General features: G+C 35.9%; 1 protein-coding gene across 2 annotated transcripts in view; it reads right to left on the reverse strand.

The window, feature by feature from the left end:
- mlxipl (MLX interacting protein like) overlaps nucleotides 1–25,421 on the reverse strand; it is a 44,360-nt gene extending 18,939 nt beyond the window's left edge. The window contains exons 1-7 of one of the 2 annotated variants that reach the window (XR_014627939.1): nucleotides 24,833–25,291; nucleotides 15,582–15,688; nucleotides 13,131–13,213; nucleotides 12,945–13,034; nucleotides 11,747–11,785; nucleotides 5,728–5,902; nucleotides 3,299–3,379 (exon numbers count right to left, since the gene is read on the reverse strand). Coding sequence is in view for 1 of the 2 variants with exons in the window: in XM_084413872.1 (XP_084269998.1) it covers nucleotides 3,299–3,379; nucleotides 5,728–5,902; nucleotides 11,747–11,785; nucleotides 12,945–13,034; nucleotides 13,131–13,213; nucleotides 15,582–15,688; nucleotides 24,833–25,200 (943 nt within the window). In the remaining variant the exon portion in view is untranslated. Of the gene's footprint in view, nucleotides 1–3,298; nucleotides 3,380–5,727; nucleotides 5,903–11,746; nucleotides 11,786–12,944; nucleotides 13,035–13,130; nucleotides 13,214–15,581; nucleotides 15,689–24,832 lie in introns of both variants that reach the window. The other variant, XM_084413872.1, reaches the window with a different exon arrangement.
- Between the last annotated feature and the right edge of the window lie 859 nt (nucleotides 25,422–26,280).

A 26,280-nucleotide genomic window follows, 5' to 3' on the forward strand; every position in this document is an offset into this window, starting at 1 on the left:
CTGATTGGTTACAAGGTAGTTTGTGACGTCAGAAACACCAGCGATTTCAAAGCGTGTTTTTGAGACTGTCTTTGGTTCACTGCAGTTTTAAGGAGGAAATACTCAGCAATGGTGTCGACTTATGAATTTACACATGGTTTGTCTTAAAGCAGATTAAAAACACCACATACACACATAAACAACATTAAAAGCTGGATTTTCACCACAGGGCGACTTTTTTTTTTTAAGTCAGTTATATAAAAATATAGATTGGTCAAATTTTTTTACCAAAAATAAGACTGATTAGTCCTACAAGTATTGTCCTTAAGACGCAGTCCAAAAAAAAAAAGCTATGCAACTGACCCCAGATCAGTGATCCTGATCCACACGTTTATTTGGAGCAACTGTCTTTGACTGCACATTAGGGCTGTGCAATGTCACAATCTCAATAAAATTGCCATATGAGTACATGCCAATTACTTAAATCACAAAAAGCTGCAATTTAAAGTCATTATTTAACATTCTCGTCAGTGTGCAAAAGATGTTCGCCAACCAGAACGCTGCTGATTTTAATTTCCTCCTGATGTGTGTTTGAACACTGAAACACTGCATTAAAAGTAAATATATTTGCCAAAATTGCAATTAAAATCGCAAAGAATCTTGTATTGTGTCCATGTTGCTCAGCCCTGTGGTAAAGTCTAGAGTATTCTCTACACTGATACAGGATAAATGGGTCCATGAATGAGTGAATGATGCAGTTGTGCTAAAGTAAACTCATCGCAGGGCTGGTCACATGCGGTCACTCCTTCACTACTTCCACTCTTCAGTCATTGACTCTTTCACCTCTAAATGACCCTGTCAATGAGGAACTTATCCAATAATAGTCATCAACGCTACTTGGAAACAAAGAATCTACAAGTAAACAGTAAATTTATCACCTATTTATTTTGTACCATTCTTAAGGATTTTTGTATTTATTGGTTTTGCATTTCTAATTAATGCAAATTATTTTAATTAGTTTACTACCCTAAAGGGACATGGTGAAGGAAAAAAAAGAAGATTTTTTTTTTGTCTTTTTACAATTATTGTCTAGTGCAAATGTTTTGCGTTTCCCCAAGAAACATTGCGTTCGCTCGCAAAGAACGCAATATTTAACGCAACATTTTGTGATTCAACGCAAAGTTTCTCGGTGGAAACGCAAAAGCATTAATAACTGCACACTATTAATCATTAGTTAAGCATTAGAAAACAGTTAATTCATCATTTATAAAGCATTAATAGACATTAATAAGCAATTTATAAATACAGCTATAAATGCTTTATACTTGATTTAAAAGCACATCTATAATGTGTTTAATAATTGTATTTTCATACTTTATTAAATGATCAATTTATCATTTCTAAATGAAGTATAGCATTATTTACACACCAGTTATTTAAGAGTTGTCAGTGGTTCATAAGATCACTTAGAAATTGTAAGTAAATGATTAATAAACTATTTAAATGTGCATTCATATATCTTATTATTCAGACATATAGTAATAGTTACTTAGTGTATTAATAAATGCTTTATTAACATGTATTTCTACTGTAATTCAGGGTTATTTCAGGTAGTTATAAAACATTTAGTAGTTGTTAGTTAACTATTTATGTGAGCTCATCTAAAGTGAGGACTAGTTATGCCTTGTAAAGCATTTACAAAGGAGATTTAAAGGCTGTTAATATTTATATGTTCTATATCACTGTGTTGTGTTTGTTTCCTTTTTTTCTGTTTAGAATATTAATGAGCTTTTAAATCTCCTTTATAAATGCTTTACAAGGCATAACTAGTCCTCACTTTAGATGAGCTCACTAAAATAGTGAACTGACCACTACTAAATGCTTTATAACTACCTGCATCTACTACATTTACTTACAATTTGTAAGGGATCTTATGGATCAATGACAACACCTAAATAACTGGTGTGTAAATAATGCTATACTTCATTTAGAAATGATAAATTGATCATTAATAAAGTATGACAATACATTTATTAAACACATTATAGATACGCTTTTAAATCAAGAATAAAGCATTTATAGCTGTATTTATATACTGCTTATTAATGTTTATTAATGCTTTATAAATGATGAATTAACTGTTTACTAATACTTAATTAATGATTAATAGTGTGCAGTTATTATAAAGTGTTACCAAATATTTTTCCATCGCCATGTCCCTTTATTTATTATATATGTTCATATTAATCACTGAGTTAATATTAAAAATAATTTAAAAATATTATATTATATGATATATTCAATTATACGAGTCACTATGTTCAGTTTAAATTTCTTATTAACATTCAAATTACAGATAAAACGTTTTAAATTGTTCATAAATATTGATAAATGTACTAATATTGAACAATGATTGAGTTATTTAATTACATTATATATGTTTATAAATATTAATAAATAAATTAATATAATATATATATATATATATATATATATATATATTTTTTTTTTTTTTATTATATGAGTTCATGTATTCAGTTGAGATTTAATTTTTATTTCTTATTAACATTCAAATTACAGATAAAATGTATTGTTCATAAATATCAATCAATTTACTAATTTTGAACAATGATTGAATTTTCTTAATTGAGTTATTTAATTACATTATTTATATATGTTTATAAATATTAATGAATTAATATTAAAATTATTAACTAAATATAACTAAATATTATATTATATTATATGATCTATACTGTATTATGACATTATTATATTATATGATATATATATAATATTTAATTATATGAGTTAATGTATTCAGTTGATATTTAATTATATTTATAACAGATAAAACGATTTGTTCATAAATATAAATCAATATATTAATATGAAACAATGATTGATTTTTTTTTTACATTTACTTGTATGTTTATTAATATTAATAAAAAAATGTATATTGAAAAATAATTTATAAATAACTTTTATATTATAAATAGTATTTAATTTATTTTAATTATACATTTATATTCTTCATTAACATTCAAAAACCATATTGTTCATAAATATTAATTCATATATGAATACTGAAAAATTATAGATTTAAAAAAAAAAAAACTATTTAATTATATTTAATTTCACTTATATTTCTTATTAGCATTCTACGATTCGATTTTCCTATTGCTCGTGTGCGTCTGAGGCCCCAGGACACGGGTGCAGAGCGGCACACGGCATATAAAACAATTAAGTTAGAGTTATAGAGCTGAGCAATGTCAGTATAATAAAGACATATGAAAGATATGATGTTCATTAAACTCACCCGGTATGTCCATCAGGTCATCCAAGCTGGGCTGTAGTGGTGTCAAACCAGGCTGGATCATGTCTGCGTTACTGGTGTAAACTGAGACGACAGGAGAGAAACGAACTGTAAGAGTGTGTGTGTGTGTGTGTGTGTGTGTGTGTGTGTGTGTGTGTGTGTGTGTGTAACACTGCTCTGTTTGAAGGAGTTTGTGCATTTATTCTTATAAAGTTCCTTGTTTTAGGGTGTGGTGTCCTTCCTGAATGCATTATATAAACTCATGTGACTAAATCCTAAATTAAATCACTTTAAGGCAGGGCAAACATTATACACCACTGAAATACACACGCTGCGATATTGTGATATATATAGCCTATATATATATATATATATATATATATATATATATATATATATATATATATATCAGCCAAACATCCTTTCAATAAAAAGCTTAACACAAAGATAGTCAAGGGAACTGTTTGAAATTTCAGTGTTACTGAGATTCCCGAAGCCGTGGAAGTTTGTTTCCGCCACAGAATAAAACATTTAAAAAGATAATTGCTTTTTATCTTTTAACTTTTTATCTCACAATTGCGAGTTTATATCTAAAGTCCAATTCTAACTTTATTTCTCACAATTGCAAGATATAAAGTCACAATTGCAAGATATAAACTTGCAGTTGCGTGTTATAAAGTCCAATTCTAAGGAAAAAAATACTTTTTCCTCAGAATTGCATGTTTATATCTCACAATTCTGACGTTATAACACGCAATTTCGACTTAATATCTCCCAATTGCGTGTTATAAAGTCAGAATTGCGAGATATAAACTTGCAGTTGCGTGTTATAAAGTCCAATTCTAAGGAAAAAAATACTTTTTCCTCAGAATTGCATGTTTATATCTCACAATTCTGACGTTATAACACGCAATTTCGACTTAATATCTCCCAATTGCGTGTTATAAAGTCACAATTGCAAGATATAAACTTGCAGTTGCGTGTTATAAAGTCCAATTCTAAGGAAAAAAATACTTTTTCCTCAGAATTGCATGTTTATATCTCACAATTCTGACGTTATAACACGCAATTTCGACTTAATATCTCCCAATTGCGTGTTATAAAGTCAGAATTGCGAGATATAAACATGCAATTACCTTTTTTATTTTTTGTTCTCAAAATTGCGAGTTTATATCACGCAATTCTGACTGAATAATAAAAAAATGTGGTCATAATTTAATTTAACTACATACAATGAATGAAAAAAAAAAAAAAACAGTCCATAAAACTTTCAAAATTGCCCAATAGCTCTGTTTCATCCACCTATTTTATGCACATTTTGGGAAATCACATAAAAAATTTAAAAAAACACACCAAGATGTGCATGAATTCTAAAAATGAGCATAAAAAGTGCTCAGTCGAGGATTTCATTTACCACACACACACACACACACACACACGTGTGACGTTCGAGCTGTCTTTTTGCCGATATGAGGACACGAATGCATGAACTTCATCTCCAGACTCTAGATGCGCTCTGAAAGTCACTTTGTGAACATTTGACAAAAAATATCGTCATAAACACAGAGACTCAAATGTCTTCACGGCAACCCGTCAAAATAAAAGTTCGGTTTAACTTGACAGAAATATATTACTGTTATACAGTAGAATTCAGATCTCAATGTAATAATAATTACTAACACTAATACAAATAAATTATGATCAAACCTTAATTTAAGGAATAATAAAAAAATGTATTCCATGTTTTAATTTTAACAGTAAAGCTCATTGTGAAGCACGTTGTTTGACGAAAAAGTTTGTTTAATTTCATATGATTAAAATACATTTAATTAATGTTTTATGTCTTCACTTGATTACCAGAAAAATCAACACCGAATTTGTGTGAAAAAAAAATAATTTTTGGTAACACTTGTTACATATGTTACATGTTCTTACTAACAGTATTACTGTTAAAACTGTCTGAGTGTCATTGCATTAGATATTAGATTAAAGAAAGTGTCATCTAGTGTAAAGAAACGGCACACTTCTTGCAAAATAACAGCAGGGTAACACTTTATTTGACAGATGTTGCATGTAGTTACCATAGTAATAACAGTAAATTATGCATAATTACATGCAACTAACCCTCAACCAAACCCTAATCCTACCCTAACCCTATAGTAAGTACATGTAGTTGATTAATATTACTCAGTACTTAAATATATAATTACACTGTAACAATGACACCTTAAAATAAAGTGTAACCGAATAAAAAAAAAAAATTGTATAAGTTTAATAATTGTTTATAATAAAAGTTTCATGATTTAAATTAATTAGACATGATTTTTGATTACTAAAAATGTTACACCCCGTATCCGTAACACGCCCGCTCCACGTCACTAGTTTCGGGGGAATGATCCTAGGGGAAACACTGTATCCCGTGATGGACTCACTGTTTTGGCGTTCTCCCATCCAGGGACTGGGTTTCTGGGTCATGGTGAACAGTGTGTCTGAGATGTCCGACAGAAAGCAGTCCAAGTCAAACATGTGCACTTCCTCTGATGCCGTCTCGGGCTCTGGGTAAATCTGACTAGTCCATTTCTCCAGTCCTGTTCTGCTGATCGGACTCTGTGGAGAAGACACATGATGTGAGGAATCATTCAGGTCTGCAGGATGAAGCTCACACTGAACTTAATGTTAATGCTAGAGGTTTGATCATATTACTAACACTAACACCGTGTCCTAACCAGACGAGACGCGATAAGATTCCAGCGACAAATAATTTGTCTGTCCACACTAGATGTGTCGCGATTGCGAGATGCGTCAAAATCAATCAAAAACCCACAGCCAATCAGAACAGCGTGTGGGCGGAGTCAGCCAATCAGAACAGTGTGTGGGCGGAGCCAGCCAATCAGAACAGCGTGTGGGCGGAGTCAGCAATCAGAACAGCTTGTGGGCGGAGTCAGCCAATCAGAACAGTGTGTGGGCGGAGTCTCGTGGCACCAGAGAGTAATCTCGATGGCACTTGCAAGGACATGGATTAGCGGCCACATAATCAAATTCACAAATATTACACCATTTAAACATTATTAAAAATACATAAGCTACTGAGTTACTAAAACAATCTTTGTCAAAGAATACACTTGTTTGTTCACAGTTTGAACGTTCTTGTTTCCAATTGTTTAATTTCAAGATCTGAGGTGAATTATCCATTGTTGCTTTTACAGCTACAAAGCTGGAGCACTAAATGATATTCATAGTCACATTACACGCTTTCAACATTAAATAAAGCACATAAACAGTCCCTGAGATTATCATCGCCACACTTTGTGTTTGTTGTTTCCGGCGCAACGTTGCAGAAAAATAGAAACCGTTTCTAAAATAAAATCGTTGTGTGTCGCCGTTAGGACAAACACTCGGATTAACATGGAAAAGAGGGATTTTATCGCGCGTCTCGTCACGTGTAGTTATTAGCACGCGGTGTAACAACAGTAATATTGATGCTAGCTTGACTTTGCAAACTCCACTGATAAATGTTTCCACATCTACTCACGGCTGAACGTGTTTAACACCAATAACTGAATTATAACTACAGCTCAGGGCTCTCATGTATAAAGCTGTGCGTAGGATCCTTACTAAAAGTGTACGTGCGCCCGAAAGCCAAAAATATAAAAATATTTTTAATATTCAGACTTATAAAACCGTGCGTACGCCAGAACCTGCGCAAAATTCCCTTTATAAATCCCAGTTAGTGGCCGATTGAGCGCACATGCGTTTACAACGCCCTCTTTTCGCTGAACCGCCCCCGGGAGCGCAAGTTCATTCCCTAATTTACCGACGTGCGTCTGTGGAGGGAAAAGTCCGCTGTGCGTCGGGTGCAAAATAGGAATGATACATGCGTCGGTGTAGAAAGTCAATGCGCTGGGTGCAAGATAGGGCCCTGAGAGTCAATGTTCAGAAATTATTCATTATTATTTATTATTATGTTTTGAACTGTGCTGTATAGCTGTGTTTTGTGGTGTCTGTTGTCAAACTCAAAAATGTGTTTATTTTAAATTATTTAAAAAAATTCTAAATATTTATTTAAAAAATTATATATTTTATATAAAAAAGTTATAAGTTTGTCTTGTATATATATATTTTTATTATTTCAGATAACATTTTAAGCTGTCATATGGTCACGTTATAATGTATGTATTACTATGGGGCATGTTGTCACATTTCACCTCCATTTTTCGGGGTAAATCAAGAAAAAAGTATGCATTGTATTAATAAAACAAAACCACATAATTGTACTAGACACGTGTGAAATTATTGTGGGGGGAAATAAATACTCTGAACCTCAAGTGAATTTACACAAACTGAGAAAGTCAAAAAGTGTTGGGTTGTCTAAGCAACAGGCAAACAAACATGGATGAATGGGAAAAGACTAAAATCAGGAAACAGGGAACGTTCTCTGACCTCTGGCTGACATTCTGGCAAGCTTCTCTCAAAAGACGCTTTTCCCAGTGTCAGGACGAACAATTCCATGAACAATAAGGAACTGCTACGGTTTTATTTCCCGTAAATCTACCGGCCTGGAATTCGAACCGTATTGCATGTAGTGACATCGCCGCTCAGGATTGGTCACTTGTCTGTCGCCGGGCTGCCAGTTTCTCTGTAGCTGGCAAAGCGTTATCAGAGAATGTCTAATAGGGGGAGAAGTTCCACTCTCAGTAAACTTCCGGCTTCTGAACTGGTTGCAGTTCCACTCTGGCTCCACATGAGGGCGCTCACAGGACGAGTGCAGGATGAATGGAGGTCTATGGCGCTATACCCCTCAAAATCCACTTTTCTCAGGATATAATTTTTTGTCTAGTAATTTGAATGTTGTATTCGAAAGGAGATGCAAAGAAATTACACATTGCTCACTTGAGTCACTTATTTGCTTTAAAAAGTCTTTTAAAATGTCAATGACGTCATACACATCGTACGACCAGAGATACTGCTTTACAGCAATCCTTCAGTCACTTTGGTGCTTTCGCGCTCTGCACTTTCTTTTCTCTCAAGGCGTCGACAACACAGCTGACACAGGTAAACACACACAGCTGACACAGGTAAACACACACAGCTGACACAGGTAAACACACAACACAGCTGACACAGGTAAACACACAACACAGCTGACACAGGTAAACACACACAGCTGACACAGGTAAACACACAACACAGCTGACACAGGTAAACACACACAGCTGACACAGGTAAACACACAACACAGCTGACACAGGTAAACACACAACACAGCTGACACAGGTAAACACACAACACAGCTGACACAGGTAAACACACAACACAGCTGACACAGGTAAACACACAACACAGCTGACACAGGTAAACACACAACACAGCTGACACAGGTAAACACACAACACAGCTGACACAGGTAAACACACACAGCTGACACAGGCAAACACACGTGCTAGACGAGTTTTTGTTTTGTTGTTTTAAAAGACCACGCCGAAAATACACACACACACACACACACACACACGATGCCATCAAGCGGTATCTCTGGTCGTAATCAGTCCTTCACTGACCAATCAGCGTTCATTGGCAGAATGCTAGCGTGTTATGGGCAACAACAACTCAACCTGTAAGAAATCGAAAGGACACAAGTACTCGTTCATTCAACTCTCGACCTATAACCCATGTTGAACTTGCAAAACCTACAATCAAATCTGAGATTTCTCAACTGCAATCGGGTGAAAGAGACAAATTTAGCCGTCTAGCTCCATAGACTCCCATTCATTCTGCACTCATGGGCGATCGCCCCCAGTGGAGCTCTGGTGGAACTACAACCAAAATTCGGTACAATAGGACTTAATAGGGAGTGGCCAGGCTCTCCGTAGAGCGTTATCATAAACATCAACATAAAATTGCATTAACAAAAAATCGAACATTTTCAAGATGGCACTACTTGTTAGGTTAGGGTTAGAGAACATTCAAAAGTCAAATTTATTTTTCATAATGTCTGCAATTGAATGGTCCCTACTTCCCTAGATGTGCGTATAACCGAGAAAAAAACATTATTTAAAAAAAATAGATATTTTGAACTTCAAGAGAACATTCAGAAATAATGTTTTCATAACTTAGCAAAGCATTTATAGAGTGTTTTAGTTAGCTGGGAAGTTAAACAAAATGTAGTAAAATTGTAAATTATTTAAACTAGTTAGTTTACTCCAGTCACATGATCCTTCAGAAATCATTCTAATATGATGATTTGATGCTCAAGAAACATTTATGATTATTATCGATGTTGAAAACAGATTTCAGGATCTGTGATGAATAGAGAGAACTGTTGAAATATAAATATTTTGTTACTAATGTCCTTCCTGTCACTTTTAATCAATATAATGCATCAATAAAAGTATTAATTTCTTTTTTTTTTTTAAATCCGTCTGACCCAAGACTTTTGAACATTTGTGTACCTTGTAAATATCTCAGTACAGTATGTATTATAAATATAACAGCCATTCAGTGCCATGGCACAGTATTATCTGGAAGCGTCAGCACTTTTATTTGCAAGCGAGGACTGATAAAAATGCATTTAAAAGAAGTGCAGTGGAGTCACATCTTGCAGTATGTGGGTCAGATTTGATTAAACGCTGTTGAAGCCCGAATGTGCGTTTCTTTGACGGCCTCGTCTAACAGAAGGAAAGATTAGCACTTTAGTCACTAAAAGCAATCAGATTACTAATTATGTGACCCTGGATCACAAATCCAGACATATGTCGCACGGGTATATTTGTTATAATACATTGTATGGGTCAAAATTATCGATTTTTCTTTTAATGCCAAAAATCAGTAGGATATTAAGTAAAGATCATGTTCCATGAAGATATTTAGTAAATTTCCTACCGTAAATATATCAAACATGTATTTGTGTGAGTGAGTGCAGCACAATCGCCAACATAAATGAACAACTTTAAAGGAGATTTTCTCAATGTTTCGATTTTTTTTTTTGCACCCTCAGATTCCAGATGTTCAATAGTTGTATCTCGACCAAATATTGTCCTATCCTAACAAACCACACATCAATGGAAAGCGTATTTATTCAGAGGTCATATGATGTATACATCTCAGTTTAAAAAAATTGACCCTTCTGACTGGTTTTGTGGTCCAGAGTCACATTTCTCAGCCATATGACGCAAATAAACATGCGCATTCGCGTTTACTCACAAGGATGTTCTTTGTAGTTTTTCGGCCAGCTGAGCGAAGCAAAAACTGAGGGGCGACTATTAATAGAAATGCACTGTGCAAACATGACCTGCACCGCTAACCTACTAAAGTAAACGCTACGCTAGTCTAGCAGATCAATGATTTACTCTAGACCACCATCACAGCTGCGCTACGGCCCCATAGATGTGGAAGAGACCTTCAAAAATCTCCCCAATAACAGAAGAAATCACAGGTGCGGTTGAGAAACTGCGAACCTGCAGAATCCAGAAGGTCATGTGAAATCAACCAAATTTCGGAAACTTCCCCGGCTCAAATTTTTTATTTTGTTAATATTTTTTTTGGTTACACTTTATTTTAAGGTGTCATTGTTACAGTGTAATTATATATTTAAGTACTGAGTAATATTAAGCAACTACATGTACTTACTATAGGGTTAGGGTAGGATTAGGGTTTGGTTGTAGGGTTAGTTGCATGTAATTATGCATCATTTACTGTTATTACTATGGTAAGTTCATGTAACATATGTAACAAGGACATATGTTGGCTTTCATCATCATTTATGTTTGTCTTTCTACAGAAAAAATAGGTAACACTTAAAGTAAATGGTGATAAAAGCCAAAATATGAAACGTCACAGATGTAATCCACTGTTTTGTAGAGGAGGGTCAAAACGACCATTTTCACCTGCGATTTGTAGGCAATTTACAGGGGTGTAAAAATGACTTTAGAAAAATGGCAGCATCATTATTTTAATTTTACACAGAGATTGGTAGGTCTATTAGTAAAATCTGTTGACGTTAGCAATCTTTGTTTCATTATATGCCAACGATGACAGTTCAAAAAAAGGCAAAAAGCACTTCTAGTGGTTTTTGCCTCAAGTTTGTATGCCTGTAACTCAAGAAGTATTAAATACATCTCAATATCTTTCTATATTCTGGTTCTTAACACACTTTCCTATTGGTGTCTTTATTTTTAAAGGCCCTCAATGGTTTAATCTCAGAGCTATGGACATGTTAATGTGGCCCCGTGAGTAATTCGTGCACTTTTTCAGGGGGTCTCTTTGCATACAGATGATACTTGTTTTCTTTTAAAGAGCAAGATCTGAAGAACATATAATCATGAAACTAGAAATTAAACCCAAAAATGTAAATCTTGTTTTGAATCTCTGTGAATTTTGCACGACCTGTGACACCAGACTACTTCTTGTCATTTATTGCGTTAATACGGTGGGCAAGGTCCTCTGTGATCTTACCTCCTGTAGCATGGACAGCAGATCTTTGTTCTTCTGGAGCTAGAAAATAAAACAAAATAAAATAAATCAGAAATAGCAGTGCTTTACAATCCTAATGGAGATTACAAATCAGAAAAATTTGAAATGCTGAATCTTATCTTAGTGATGGGTCAATTTTTAGGAACTGTTTTTTGTTCACTTTGTAATGGTTACTGACTGGGGTCAGAGATTTTAATGGCCCTTCATGTGAATATTGAACTTTGGGTTCTTGACCCAAAGTTGCTCCTGGAGTTTTGCAACAGAATCCCAAAAGAGTGTGAAAAATGCAGTGTTGTATGACTGGTTCTGGTCTGGTTCCTTCAGAAACACCATCGCATTACATATTTTGTATTAAAGTCCCCCTGTGGTGAAGTTTTTAATGTTGTTTTAATGGTGTTTTTAATGTGCTTTAAGACAAATCATGTGTAAATTCATAAGTCGACTCCATTGCTGAGTATTTCCTCCTTAAAACTGCAGTGAACCAAAGACAGTCTCAAAAACACGCTTTGAAATCGCTGGTGTTTCTGACGTCACAAACTACCTTGTAACCAATCAGATCAACGTGTGATCGTCAACCAGTGGATCTCTGAGCTGAGTGAGTGAGTGGAGGCGAGGCTCATTTGCATATTCATAGAACCGCGCATACTAAATGAGGCAAGGGTGTCGAGTTACATTCAAGACATTTTAAGGCATTTTGATCAAAGATAAAATGATTGACTACAGGGGGACTTAAAAAAAGCTGATTTAAGGCTGCATTTCAGAAATCACTAAAACCTTTTTGTGAAGATGTCTATAATCATGTCAGTCATTTTATGGTGGGATTATTGAGGTGGTAAATTGATTTATATTGTTCAGAATGAAAAATCAAACCATATTTGGAAATTCTGAGATGATCAGCTTACAACGATTGGCCAATTAACACAAATGTTTGTACCAAATTCTCCTGAGAGCTTTCTGTTGTCAAATACTTTAGTGAATATTAAGTAAATATTGAATGCAAAATTAATTTTCAGCCATTTTATGGATATCTCACATGCTGTATTACATATTTTGGCATTATATTGGTCATTTTGGTATTTTTTTCTGTTCATGACTGGACCTTTGATTATAGGATGAACCGGTATACCGTCCAGCACAATATCATACACAGTTGACCCATTATATTGGGTCAGTTACTCACTCTTTTCTTATAGTAAATCCTCCATTTGTGATATTCTTTAATCACCACCTCTATCCGTCTCTTCCAGTAGCTTCCCTCCAGAACAATCGCCTGTGAACGGCATAAATAAACACATTCATAATAAAATCTTCTCTTCTGCACTGAAATGCACGTTTGGCTTCAGGTCTGTCGTTGAGATCGGCTCACCTCAGGTTTGCCGTGGGCATCCGCCTCCGAACCCTCCAGCGGCGTGACAAACCCACACACAGGGTTCTTCCTTTTCTCCACATCTAAAGCAATTTAACATTATATGTCATTTTTGTAGTTCATTATGTACTTCTATAATTACTGGTCCAGTGGTACCAGGCAGCACGTTACATTTTTTGTAAGGGAAGGCAGAAACTTCAAAATATTCCTAAAAATAAAGGTTATTTGATGGTTCCATGAAGAACTTTTAAACTCCATGGAATCTTTGCATTCGACAAAAGGTTCTTTAGATTAAAAAAATATAGTTCTTTGAAGAACTGATCGCTGAAAGGTTCTTTTTGGAAGCCAAAACTGTGAAAAAACACGCTTTGGAACCTTTTGTTTATAAGAGTGTATCAAAATATTATAAAGTTAGGTCAATTTTATTTGTAAAGCATTTTTCACAATGTTTCAAGGCTTTACAGAAAAACATGACGTTAATGTTTATTAGGGGTGGAACGGTACATGTATTCGTATTGAACCGAAACGGTACGGTGGTTCGGTGCATAAATATACACGGAGAATACACGGTATAAAAATAAATAAAACGAATTAATGTAATGCAGAACTACTGTTAGATACGCAGGTTCTTTAGGGACACCTAATCTGTAGCCCCGCCTTAGCTCTGAAGCTCTGTGGCTATAATGAACAGGCTGCGATGTCAAGATTGCAATGCTGGAATATGTTGTGTGTGTGAGTGTGAGGCGCGGGCGCGATCGAACAGTGAAACATAAAAACATACTCCGTCATTTTGTTCATACAGGACATCATTCAAACTGCAAAGTGTTTCCTTATATTTGTGTACACTTGCAATAAAACACAACATTGTGCTTTTGTCAAACTGTAAACTCTTGTCAAACTGTAACCTACAACTGTCACCCAACCAAAATCACACACACACACACACACACAGTTTAAAAGCAACAAATATTTATCCAACCCCATTTAAAAACAGTCTGTGGGTGCCATCTTTTGAACATTCCTCATATTGCATTGGTTTTCATTTCTTGTCCTCAAACACTAATCTGTTTATTTTAAGTTACACATTCTACATTGATTAAAAAAGAAAAAGAAAATGTTTTTAATGGTAGCATTATTTTATACAGAAAGAAAGTATTTATAATTCAGATGAGAATAAAGTTAGTGTTAATTAAAATTAAGGAAAACAAATATATTGATCTGAAATATAGCAAATTAATTTTAAATTCATTCAGGTACAATTACCAAACATATCTCAAGGTCTTTTTGTCTTTTTATTAATTTAATTAATAAACTAATTATATAAAACTATTGTCAGTGCACTACAAATAAACTGGTTCTATGCCTTTACTTTATTAATAAAACTTTATTTAAAAAATACAAGGTTTAAGACATTTATTTCCCTTTGGTGGTCCAGCCTGAGACATGCACAATAATAAAAAAAATGCCTTGTACATTTTTGTTTTGCTTTTCCCTCCATTGTACCGAACCGTGATGTCTGAACCGAGGTATGAACCGAACCGTGACTTCTGTGTACCGTTCCACCCCTAATGTTTATGATATCTTCATATCTTATCACCCCTACGCGAGTATACTATATATATTAGGGATGCATGATATATCGGCCACATATCGGTATCGGCCGATATATGTTCATTTTTAATGTTATCGTTATCGGCACGATAAGAACATTTGTCTGATATATTAAAGCCGATAAATAATGTATTATTTCCTCCAGCTGAGACTCTTCAGATGCGACTGTTCAACATGAGTGTTTTTAATTGCTTGAAATATGATTGAAATCACTTAGAAAAAGGAAAATACAGTTCAGTGCGAGTCTGTCATATCGGCTACATAAAATTATAATGAGAACATCATTATGATTGTGTGCTTGGGACATTAATTTTAATGGTGAGACTTTTGTTTTTGTAATCAGGCTCTCAAAAATTATATAAAAATTTGTATTCAGATTTATCTGCCAATATATCGGTTATCTGCTTTTAAATGGAAAAAATGATCGGTTATCGGTATCGGCCAAAATTTTCATAACGGTGCATCACTAGTAATATATATGCGGATAAAACTGGACATGCTAATACATTCAAAGAGCTTGATGATAAAAGTCACATTTTGTGCCGAAATAAAACAAAAATAAGGCATTTGAGATTTTTTATATAATATATCTCGCTTTATGTGAGTATACTGTATATAATATGCAGATAATGTTGAATATAATATATATATAGAGAGAGAACTGTGCAATAATACACTTTACATTTTGTGATGATATACTCAATCACGCAGCCGAGATTTGCTTTATAGCGAACGAACACACACTGAAATATAACAGTTTTGAGAAACACTTTCACATGAGAGAAATGAACTGTGAGTAACTATGTAAATAAAGTGTAGAAATGAGATTAGGAGACTCACATTGAATGAACCAGGCCCTCCAAATGCCATTATTCAGACGGATTTTATCCCTCCACAACAACCTCAAACCTTTGAAAGACTTCCACTTTGGAGACACAATCTTCCCACTGAGAAGAAACACAAACATCAATGCAATTAACACTTTAGAAGCAGATTCAGATTATTTTATGTAGTGCCATGTCAGCATTCAAAGCTATTTTCATGGCAAAAAATTGAATTACAAAAATACAAATATCATATAAATACAATAAAAACCATATATATTATAAAATAATAATATTATAAAATAAGGCGAGACACGGCAGGCAAAAACATCGTTTTTTTTTTTACTGGTCAATTTTGAGATTCTTTCAGACTTGTGGTGAAAAAAGGCCGAAATACACATTTAGGTCTTTATTTTACTACACTTTTTGCGTCTGTAGATTTCTCATTAATTCAACAAAAGTTGTCGTTGTAAATCATCCCGCTGCTCCCTGTCATCACACACACCGTTAGAAAGCTCTCTCTCTCCTGTACAATGCTGTCGGATCCAAATATGGTCATTTCCTTTTTATCAGCAACCAATCGTGAAAGTAAAAGGGCTGCATGCACAATCTCATTGGCTGATGATAAATCTTTAAAGCCCGTTTTCTCAAAATTACTTTTCTCTCATTCTCCAAGTCTGAAATCTCCACTTCAGTAGCACCTATATACACCAAACTCTCCAGTCTTGTACCTAGTTATATTATGAAGACATTTACAGAGGGATTTGTAAATATATTATTCCTAGCCTGATTTATATAACATTTTATTCCAAAAAACATGGCGAAAATCATTTTTTTAAGGCTATTGACAGTATATTCTGATTTACAGGATAACAAAAGGAGATATCCATAAATCCCTCTGGCATTTTTCCCCATCTAATATGTGAACACAAGGAAAAAATATTTTTTAACCTGGCTTTTTTTAAATATATGCAAATTAGGGTATATTTAATTAGATATTGCCTAATTTGCATATTTAAACATTAAATTACAGAAAACTTGTAATACATTTTTTCCTCATCTTAATGTAGGTAATCAACTGGGAAAGTTTCATGGTGATTTCTGCTAGTTAATTTTTTTTACCCTATTCACCTGTAGCGTCTGGCCTTAACATATGATAAAAAAATATACAAAAATTCCCAAACCTTTTCAGGCATAATCTTACTGAATAAGTCCTTAAGTGAGGTAACTTCCTCTTTAGATGCAACTTTATTTGTACGCTGCACCATAATGCTAGCCAAGTAAATACAAACAACATTAATGTACTGAAATGTACGTTTTATACGTTTCAGAAGTGTACATATATAAACATATATCACATACTATATACAAACAGAAGCCATGAAATTAACCAGATCAAAATAAAATAATTATACAAAACAAGTACACATAAATACACTTTGTTCGAGACTATGACATATGGGTCTTGATGAATCTGCAAAACGATGGTGAAACCTTCCCTCGTCACCCGGCTGGCTCTTTACAAACATGCTTTTCCGTCCAACAGGCACTTTAAATTGTGTTTGCAGACAGAATAACTTCATCAGTCTAATGCGGCGACACTTTACACCATTTACACCATTTACTGACGACTCCAGTGCACTTAATCTCGAAAAACAAGAGGCAAGTGAACTGAGAGTGTTGTGTTCACTCAGTTGCTAAGAGTCCAGTGAGAATGATTGCTGAAATGTGGGATATGGCTCGAAGCCTGACAGATAAACAACACTGATAGGACGTCATTGAGCTGGAAGAAGTAAAATAAAATATATGTTCCTCCTTCCTGTATAAGCCCTTTCTAGGATACGCCTACGTGCAGTTGAGTAGTAAAACAACAAGTGCAAAATATTTACTTCCTAAACTTTATTGTCAGGCAAAAACACCTCTGAGCTAAAATTAAGAGATTTTAAGTTAATACTTCAATAACTGAACGACACTTTCACATGTTCATGGTCACATGAAATGTTAGTTTCTTAATTTTAACTGTACATTTTTATGATTTAATTAATTTAATTAAAACCCCTGCATTTCCTGCACAAACATAATTTAGAGAAAACCTGCTTTACATAAAAAGTTTCCTTGAAATATGATTTAAATCACTTCAGAAAGTAAAATACAGTTCAGTGCGAGTCTGTCATATCGGCTACATAAAGTTATAATGAGAACACCATTATGATTGTGTGTGTGGGACATGGATTTTAATGGTGAGACTTTTGTTTTTGTAATCAGGCTCTCAAAAATTATATATAAAAATTGGGTTTATATTTATTTGCCAATTTATCGGTTATCGGCTTTACAAATATAAAGAATTATCGGTATCGGCCAAAAGGTTCATATCGATGCCTCCCTAGTTAGAGATTTGTGCAAAACCTTGAAGGGATAGTTCACCCAAAAATGAAAATTATTCCATAACTAGCTCAAGCCATCCTAGGGTGTGTATATGACTGTCTCCTTTCAGCCAAACATAATCTGTTATATTAAACATATCCTGGCTCTTCCAAGGTTTATAATGGGAGTGAATGGTAACTTAGATTTTGAAGCCCAAAAAAGCACATCCATCATCATAAAGTGAATCCATATTACGGCTCCAGGGGTTAATAAAGGCCTTCTGAAGTGAAGCGATGCGTTTTTATAAGAAAAATATTCATATTTATAAAATTTATGAACTATAATCTCTGGCTTCCGGTAACAGCCGTACGCAAGTCGAGTTCCGGTGGAAGAGTGACCTCTGACCCTAACGCATGACGAGTGACCTCTGACCTGACCCGACGCATGACGAGTGACCTCCGACCTGACGCATGACGAGTGACCTCTGACCCGATGCATGACGAGTGACCTCTGACCCGATGCATGACGAGTGACCTCTGACCTGATGCATGACGAGTGACCTCTGACCTGATGCATGACGAGTGACCTCTGATCTGACGCATGACGAGTGACCTCTAACCCGACGCGTGACGAGTGACCTCTTACCTGACCCGACGCATGACGAGTGACCTCCGACCTGACGCATGACGAGTGACCTCTGACCTGACGCATGACGAGTAACCTCTTACCTGACGCATGACGAGTGACCTCTGATCTGACGCATGACGAGTGACCTCTAACCCGACGCGTGACGAGTGACCTCTTACCTGACCCGACGCATGACGAGTGACCTCCGACCTGACGCATGACGAGTGACCTCTGACCTGACGCATGACGAGTAACCTCTTACCTGACGCATGACGAGTGACCTCTGATCTGACGCATGACGAGTGACCTCTAACCCGACGCATGACGAGTGACCTCTTACCTGACCCGACGCATGACGAGTGACCTCCGACCTGACGCATGACGAGTGACCTCCGACCTGACGCATGACGAGTGACCTCTGACCTGACGCATGACGAGTGACCTCTGACCTGACGCATGACGAGTAACCTCTTACCTGACGCATGACGAGTGACCTCTTACCTGACCCGACGCATGAAGAGTGACCTCCGACCTGACGCATGACGAGTGACCTCTGACCCGATGCATGACGAGTGACCTCTGACCCGATGCATGACGAGTGACCTCTGACCTGATGCATGACGAGTGACCTCTGACCTGATGCATGACGAGTGACCTCTGATCTGACGCATGACGAGTGACCTCTAACCCGACGCGTGACGAGTGACCTCTTACCTGACCCGACGCATGACGAGTGACCTCCGACCTGACGCATGACGAGTGACCTCTGACCTGACGCATGACGAGTAACCTCTTACCTGACGCATGACGAGTGACCTCTGATCTGACGCATGACGAGTGACCTCTAACCCGACGCGTGACGAGTGACCTCTTACCTGACCCGACGCATGACGAGTGACCTCCGACCTGACGCATGACGAGTGACCTCTGACCTGACGCATGACGAGTAACCTCTTACCTGACGCATGACGAGTGACCTCTGATCTGACGCATGACGAGTGACCTCTAACCCGACGCATGACGAGTGACCTCTTACCTGACCCGACGCATGACGAGTGACCTCCGACCTGACGCATGACGAGTGACCTCCGACCTGACGCATGACGAGTGACCTCTGACCTGACGCATGACGAGTGACCTCTGACCCGATGCATGACGAGTAACCTCTTACCTGACCCAACGCATGACGAGTGACCTCTGACCTGACGCATGACGAGTGACCTCTGACCTGACGCATGACGAGTGACCTCTGACCCGATGCATGACGAGTAACCTCTTACCTGACCCAACGCATGACGAGTGACCTCTGACCCAATGCATGACGAGTGACCTCTGAACAGACGCATGACGAGTGACCTCTGACCTGACGCATGACGAGTGACCTCTGACCCGACGCATGACGAGTGACCTCTGACCCAACGCATGACGAGTGACCTCTGACCCGACATTTTTCATTTTTGGGTGAACTAACCCTTTAACCCTAAATATGATCAATATAGTGACCCTTAACTTCTGCAGTACAAATGCTATCAGAGAATATTCACAGTGTTTTTATGGCGCAATATCTGTATCTCACCGGCCAATAACAACAGTCATAATGCTATTGTCATATGTGCTGATACGAGTAGATGCTTCTGATAGCCCTTCTAGGCTGACATGATTCCTCGTTTCATCTGACGTCGGGTCATTGGCATGTAATAATTCACTACTGCTGACTCACGGCCAAAGTTATACTGACGTTGCATCACAATATATTTCCAACAAGTTTCTCCAGGTCTTTTGACGATCATTAGCATATGGAAACAGCAAAGAATAACGAATGTTTTAAGTAAAGGCAACACTGCAAAACCTTAAAGATAAGCCTTTAAATTTAGGTAAATCATTTATTATACACCAGCACACCGACAAAAACACTTTACAAATAGGCTCAAAGCTTTTAATGGCCCAACATGCAAACCTAAAAAAGGTTTAAAGCAAGTAAATGTCTCGATCTACTGTAGTAAATAAGGCATTCAAGACTCAGCTGAACAAGTGAGACAGCTAAACAACACAGTGCTGTCTGTGTGTTGCATCATTGTGGGTGAAGAAAGGAAATCTGTGCATGTTTTGGAGAGAGTGGTGTGGATTCCTCTACCCTCGTTACTCTATAACTCTCACCTCGTTTGTCTTCCAACTCCTATCAAAGTCCAGAGGAGGGTTTTTTTTTTTACTCAATCAAGGATTTCACAGCTGTTTCGAAAGCAAGACTGAGTGGTGAAACTTTATTATCTTGCATTAAAAATGTAATAAGATATTAGACCATTAGTGGTACATTCGAAGCATTTTCATTCACTCATTTTTATATTAGCATTACATCATTCTTATTCATGACTTGGGCTGATGGTACGACGATATAGATCTATCTATAAAATGTCTATCGTTAGAGATTTTGCTATTTTTATTTGATATTTCAGCAACCATATCGGTATCGGCCGATACATGTTAATTTTTAATGTTACCGTTATCGGCACGATTAGAAAATTTAGCCAATATCTTAAAGCCGATAAATAATGTATTATTTCCTTCAGCTGAGACTCTTCAGATGCGCACTGTTCAACATGATGCTTTTGAATTGCTTGAAATATGATTGAAATCCCTTCAAAAAAGGAAAATACGGTTAAGTGCAACACAAGTCTGTCATATCGGCTACATAAAATTAGCATAGAATTAATAATAGAACATTATAATTGTGTGCTTGGGACATGACTTTTAATGGTGTGAGACTTTCGTTTTTGTAATATAGCTCTCAAAAATTATATAAAAATTTGGATTTAGATTTATCGGCCAATATATCGGTTATCGGCTTTTAAATATAAAGTATTATCGGTTATCGGTATCGGACGAAATGTTTATATCGGTGCATCCTAGGGCTGTGCAATTAATTGAATTTCGATTTCGATTTCGGCTCCCAATGATCACCAAAATAGTACAATGGAGTAAAAACGATTATTTTGCCATGTTCTGTTTAGAAAGAACACTCTTATTTTGTCTTGTGCTCTGAATAACGCACACTTCCGCCTAGTGTTGCACGGTGCGCCGAAACTTCAAAAGTATTCTCGGAAATTAAAAACGTCACGATTCTTAAATTTATTAGTATCGATACTTCTAAGAATGACCGCGTTCCAGATTTGTAAGTTCGGCGACACACTGGATGCGTGGCGTGAGCGTCTCAGCTGCGTGGCGTGTCCGTTTTTATTTCGGCTCCCATAGCACACTGACTGCGTAGCGTGTCCGTTTTTATTTCGGCTCCCATGTTAACAGGTTAGAGCTAGCACACTGACTGCGTAGCGTGTCCGTTTTTATTTCGGCTCCCATGTTAACAGGTTAGAGCTAGCACACTGACTGCGTAGCGTGTCCGTTTTTATTTCGGCTCCCTTGTTAACAGGTTAGAGCTAGCACACTGCCTGCGTAGCGTGTCCGTTTTTATTTCGGCTCCCTTGTTAACAGGTTATAGCTAGCACACTGCCTGCGTGACACGCGCGCCCGAGCCGCGCGGAAAACGTGTGCATGCTAGAAATAGAACCGACGCCTATTTTTCACGCGACACGCAAGCGTGTTGGAAGCGTTTCCAGGAGAAATAGAATAGGAAAATATGTTTCTATGCCATTTTGACACGAATACATATTAATAAATGACATTTTGATGTTTGAAAGTATCTAGGTTTTGACATAAATGCAGATATAAATGTAATTTAAAAAAATATTATCGATTTTCAAATACTGCACCTCTCAATACAGAACGAAATATTCTGTAGCCTATTTTGCCGTCCACACTGCCGACGTTGTCTTTGCTGCTATATATTTATGTTTAACATGAAGTATAGGCCTTCCACAACTCTCTCCCCACATGTCAAATATATCACCAATGAGGCTTATCATATGTTACCAATATTAAACATTGTTTAATATAATCGCTGTTCATATTTTTATTCAAAGTTCAGAATCAAGATAAAGTTATTACCGGTAACTCTTATGTTTCTTATGATAACTGAGATAATGCTGCTAAATTTTTATTTTTTTTTACCTTGAATGTCATTGCTCTAATTTATTTTTTATATTTTTATATTTCATATTTTGTTCAAATGTTTCTGCTGTTCATATGTTCATTTATTAGTGTGTATTATGATTAGAATGTTGTCCCGGTTTTAAAATAAAGCACAGCAATGATATTTGAGAGTGTTTCTCCCTTTTCAGGAAAAGTATCGAAATCGCAATTCTTGACTTGGTATCGGTATCGAAACAATAATTTTGGTATCGTGAAAACACTACTTCCGCCCCTCCCGAAGCCATAAACTCTCTCAGCTTGAATGTTTAAACTGATAAGACTTAAAGAAGTGAAAATGGTCAACTTTAGTTACGATGCAATGCTGGACCGATTGTGCAAGTGACAATTCCGTCACGTCCCGACTCCTAAACGCCAGAGTGTAGTTTCGATGCTTGCCTTGTCCAACCCAGTTTGAGAGACCGAGAGAGAGTAGACGCGGCGCCGCTGAACACTCACGCGGTTTGTGAAATTGCGTCCTTGCGAAAGTTTTAAAATGATAGATTTGATTTTATAATCTGTGTGGATTAATTTAGGCTACTCATACAATCTACTTGCTGAAGTGAATCAATGTTTGCGGGGGGAATTTTTTGCATTATAAGAAAATTAAAATACTCATTGAAGTATTATCTGTTATATTATTTATTTTAATATATTTTATATATATATTTTAATAGTTTATAATATTTTAATAGTTCAAATTTCGATTTTTTAAGAATTGTTTAAAGGTGTCTTTTTAATAAATGCAACATGTTCCCAAAGTCATGTGAAATAATCGTGTTGCATAATCGTGATTTCAATACTGACCAAAATAATCGTGATTATGATTTTTTCCATAATCGAGCAGCCCTAGTGCATCCCTATTTGCTATATTGCAGAATGTAAATATATACACGTATCACATCACAGCACTATTGACACTTCAAAGTGATGAAATACCTTTATGAGAATATAAAGAGCGGGACGTGCTTGATGTAAAACAGTGTAATAAGCGCAATATCCTGAAAAGGAAGGCGCACAGAAAGCTGCCTCTCTCAGAAGGCGATGGTGAGTTTGGGATGTGCTTGATGTTGAAAGTGTTTTTAAGCGCAATAAGCAGCGATAAAGAACTCAATGCGGTGCACAGAAAGCTGCGTTTCTCAGCATGCGATCGCAAATTCAGTTCTCTTTCACGTCTTATTGCGCTTGAATGATGGAATACACACGCTATTATGTCAAAATGCCCATCTATGGAGTATTTATGTAAACACAGACGGTTATGTCTCACGTGAAAGTACAAAGTTGGGTGTAAACCGGATGTGTATCAGTATTATGGATCAGTGCGTTTGGTCTTAAAGTGACAGGAGCCTAATAAACCTGCTGCTCTGTGTCATTAATCGTAATCAAACAAAGGAGAAAATAACTTACAGCTCTTGACTGAATAACTCTTTTAGCTTTAATAAGAATCCATTTATATTTAATTGATACGGTGAAGACTATGTAATTGTATTATATTTGATTACGTTTCTGTACTAATTCTAACTACGCTAAAAAAACATCGGCTTGTTTCAACCCAAAAACTGTTGGGTTTGTCCAAATTTGACCATTGAATCAACCCAGTGTTCTTGTTAAGTAAACCTGAACCTGAAAAACTTGATTTAGGCCTAATTCATATTTTGGTAATATTGTATTTGTCTTATTTTTGTTTGTAATTAGCTTTTTATTAACAGAAATGAGATCAAATAACCAAAAAAATCACTATCGTGATATATATCATTATCCTGAAAACCACCCCTTGCAATAAATATCACTGAAAGTGAATTATCTAAATATAATTACGTTTTGATTTACAAATAGTTCAACATGTAAACAGTGAGGTGAATGGTCAATTATATTTGTACTTTAATGGTTATTCACTTATGTAAACATTGTAATGAGGTGGATCAACTGTATTATAACGTTTTATGAGGTAAAAATCTAAGTTAAATTGAAATTTAACTGTAGTTTGGATGTTTTGTATCAATATAAACACTGCCATTAATGAATTTCACTAAAAATATCAGTTACATTCGCTGTTTTACAGTTAACATTGCAGTGAGGTGCAAGTTCAATCTGTTTTATAGTGATGTAAACATTAACAAGAGGTAAATTTGTACTTCAACTGTTTATAATAAAGCAGATAAGGTAAATTCGAGTTAAATGATAGGTTTGTTTTACCTGTATGCCAGCGTCATACATTCAAACAGGCGCGTGAGAGTTGGGTCGATGCTCAGTCGTCTGGACCTCAATGGACCGAAACTGTAGGTCTGGCAGTCCGGTTTAGTAACAGTGTCATAATTATCATAATAATTATAAAGAGCTGCGCTTCTCCTCCTGACTGAGTCGCTGTGAGGCGAGGAAACCATGAAATGCCCGCTGTGGATCACCTGAATCCGCCGGACGGATCCGAATCCGACTCCTGCGTCCACACTGGGCAAGTGGTCATCCGGATCCGAATCAGACTCCGAATCCGGTCCGATTTGATTGGGTTCTGCAGTGTCTGAGTATTCTGGCTTTGCCATAGTGTTGTTATTCTCTGCTGTCATGCTGTTCAAAAGCAGTTCACTGAGAAAAACGCCATCTGAGTGAGGAGGCGCGTGCACGCTCTGCCCCACTGCATACTTAGTATGCAACAGGTCAAAGATCAGGAATGATCAAAACTCACTGATTAAAACACTGCATTGAGCTGTTTCAAACTCTCCGAGGCAGTTTAAACTCGCGAACAATTGTGCAAGAGTTGATCTCTGATCTCTGTTGTGGTGGCATCATGTTAGTAGATGCTATAATTAGTAAGACTATATTTGATCTGTAATATGTCCTGGTCTAGTACAGGCGCGTGCACGCCATGTCGTAATAACACCGTACATACGAGATTTCAACTTGCAAAAAGCCTTCACGTCCTCGTAGAGCTCGAAATTTAAATGTTGTAAACTGGGAATCTTCTGAGAGCTCCTACTTGTACCACGTGACCGAATAAATAATAAAATAAATTCTTCTGACCCTTTTTTGTGCATCTTTTTTTACACACAGCATATCTTGTAATACAGATCTGTGTATTGTTATATTTATTTTAAGAAATATTAATTACAATTAAAAATATATAATTTAATAAATTATACAGTTTGTATAAATAGTGTTTTTTATTTTTTTTTATACCGGTAAATAAAATATATTTAATGCAAACAAAAGGTCATGCTTTAGAACTAATACAATATCACAAAAGGTAAAATAATCATACATTCATAAATAATTAATTCATTTATTTAAATAAAAATAGATACAACGAAACAGACATGATGTGAAATGTAAATATTATCTTGCATGGTTTATCTATATTTATTTTATATGATTATATATTTAATATTATTTAATATTTAAATATTAATTATGAATAATATTTATATAAAAATTAATATATTTGATGTTTTATATAAAAAAATACTTCTACAAAATGCATACACAAATAGAAACAATCTGAATACAAATAAGTGAAATTAAGTAGAAAATAACTTTGAATTAAATTAACAATATAATAATTACAATAATAACAAACTGTGACTAAACTTTTGTAAACCCACTCGGAGAGGTTACGGACTACAAATCCCATGAGCGCTGAAACAACTTCC

Source organism: Rutilus rutilus, assembly GCF_951802725.1.
Source record: "Rutilus rutilus genome assembly, chromosome: 7".
Lineage (NCBI taxonomy): Eukaryota > Metazoa > Chordata > Actinopteri > Cypriniformes > Leuciscidae > Rutilus > Rutilus rutilus.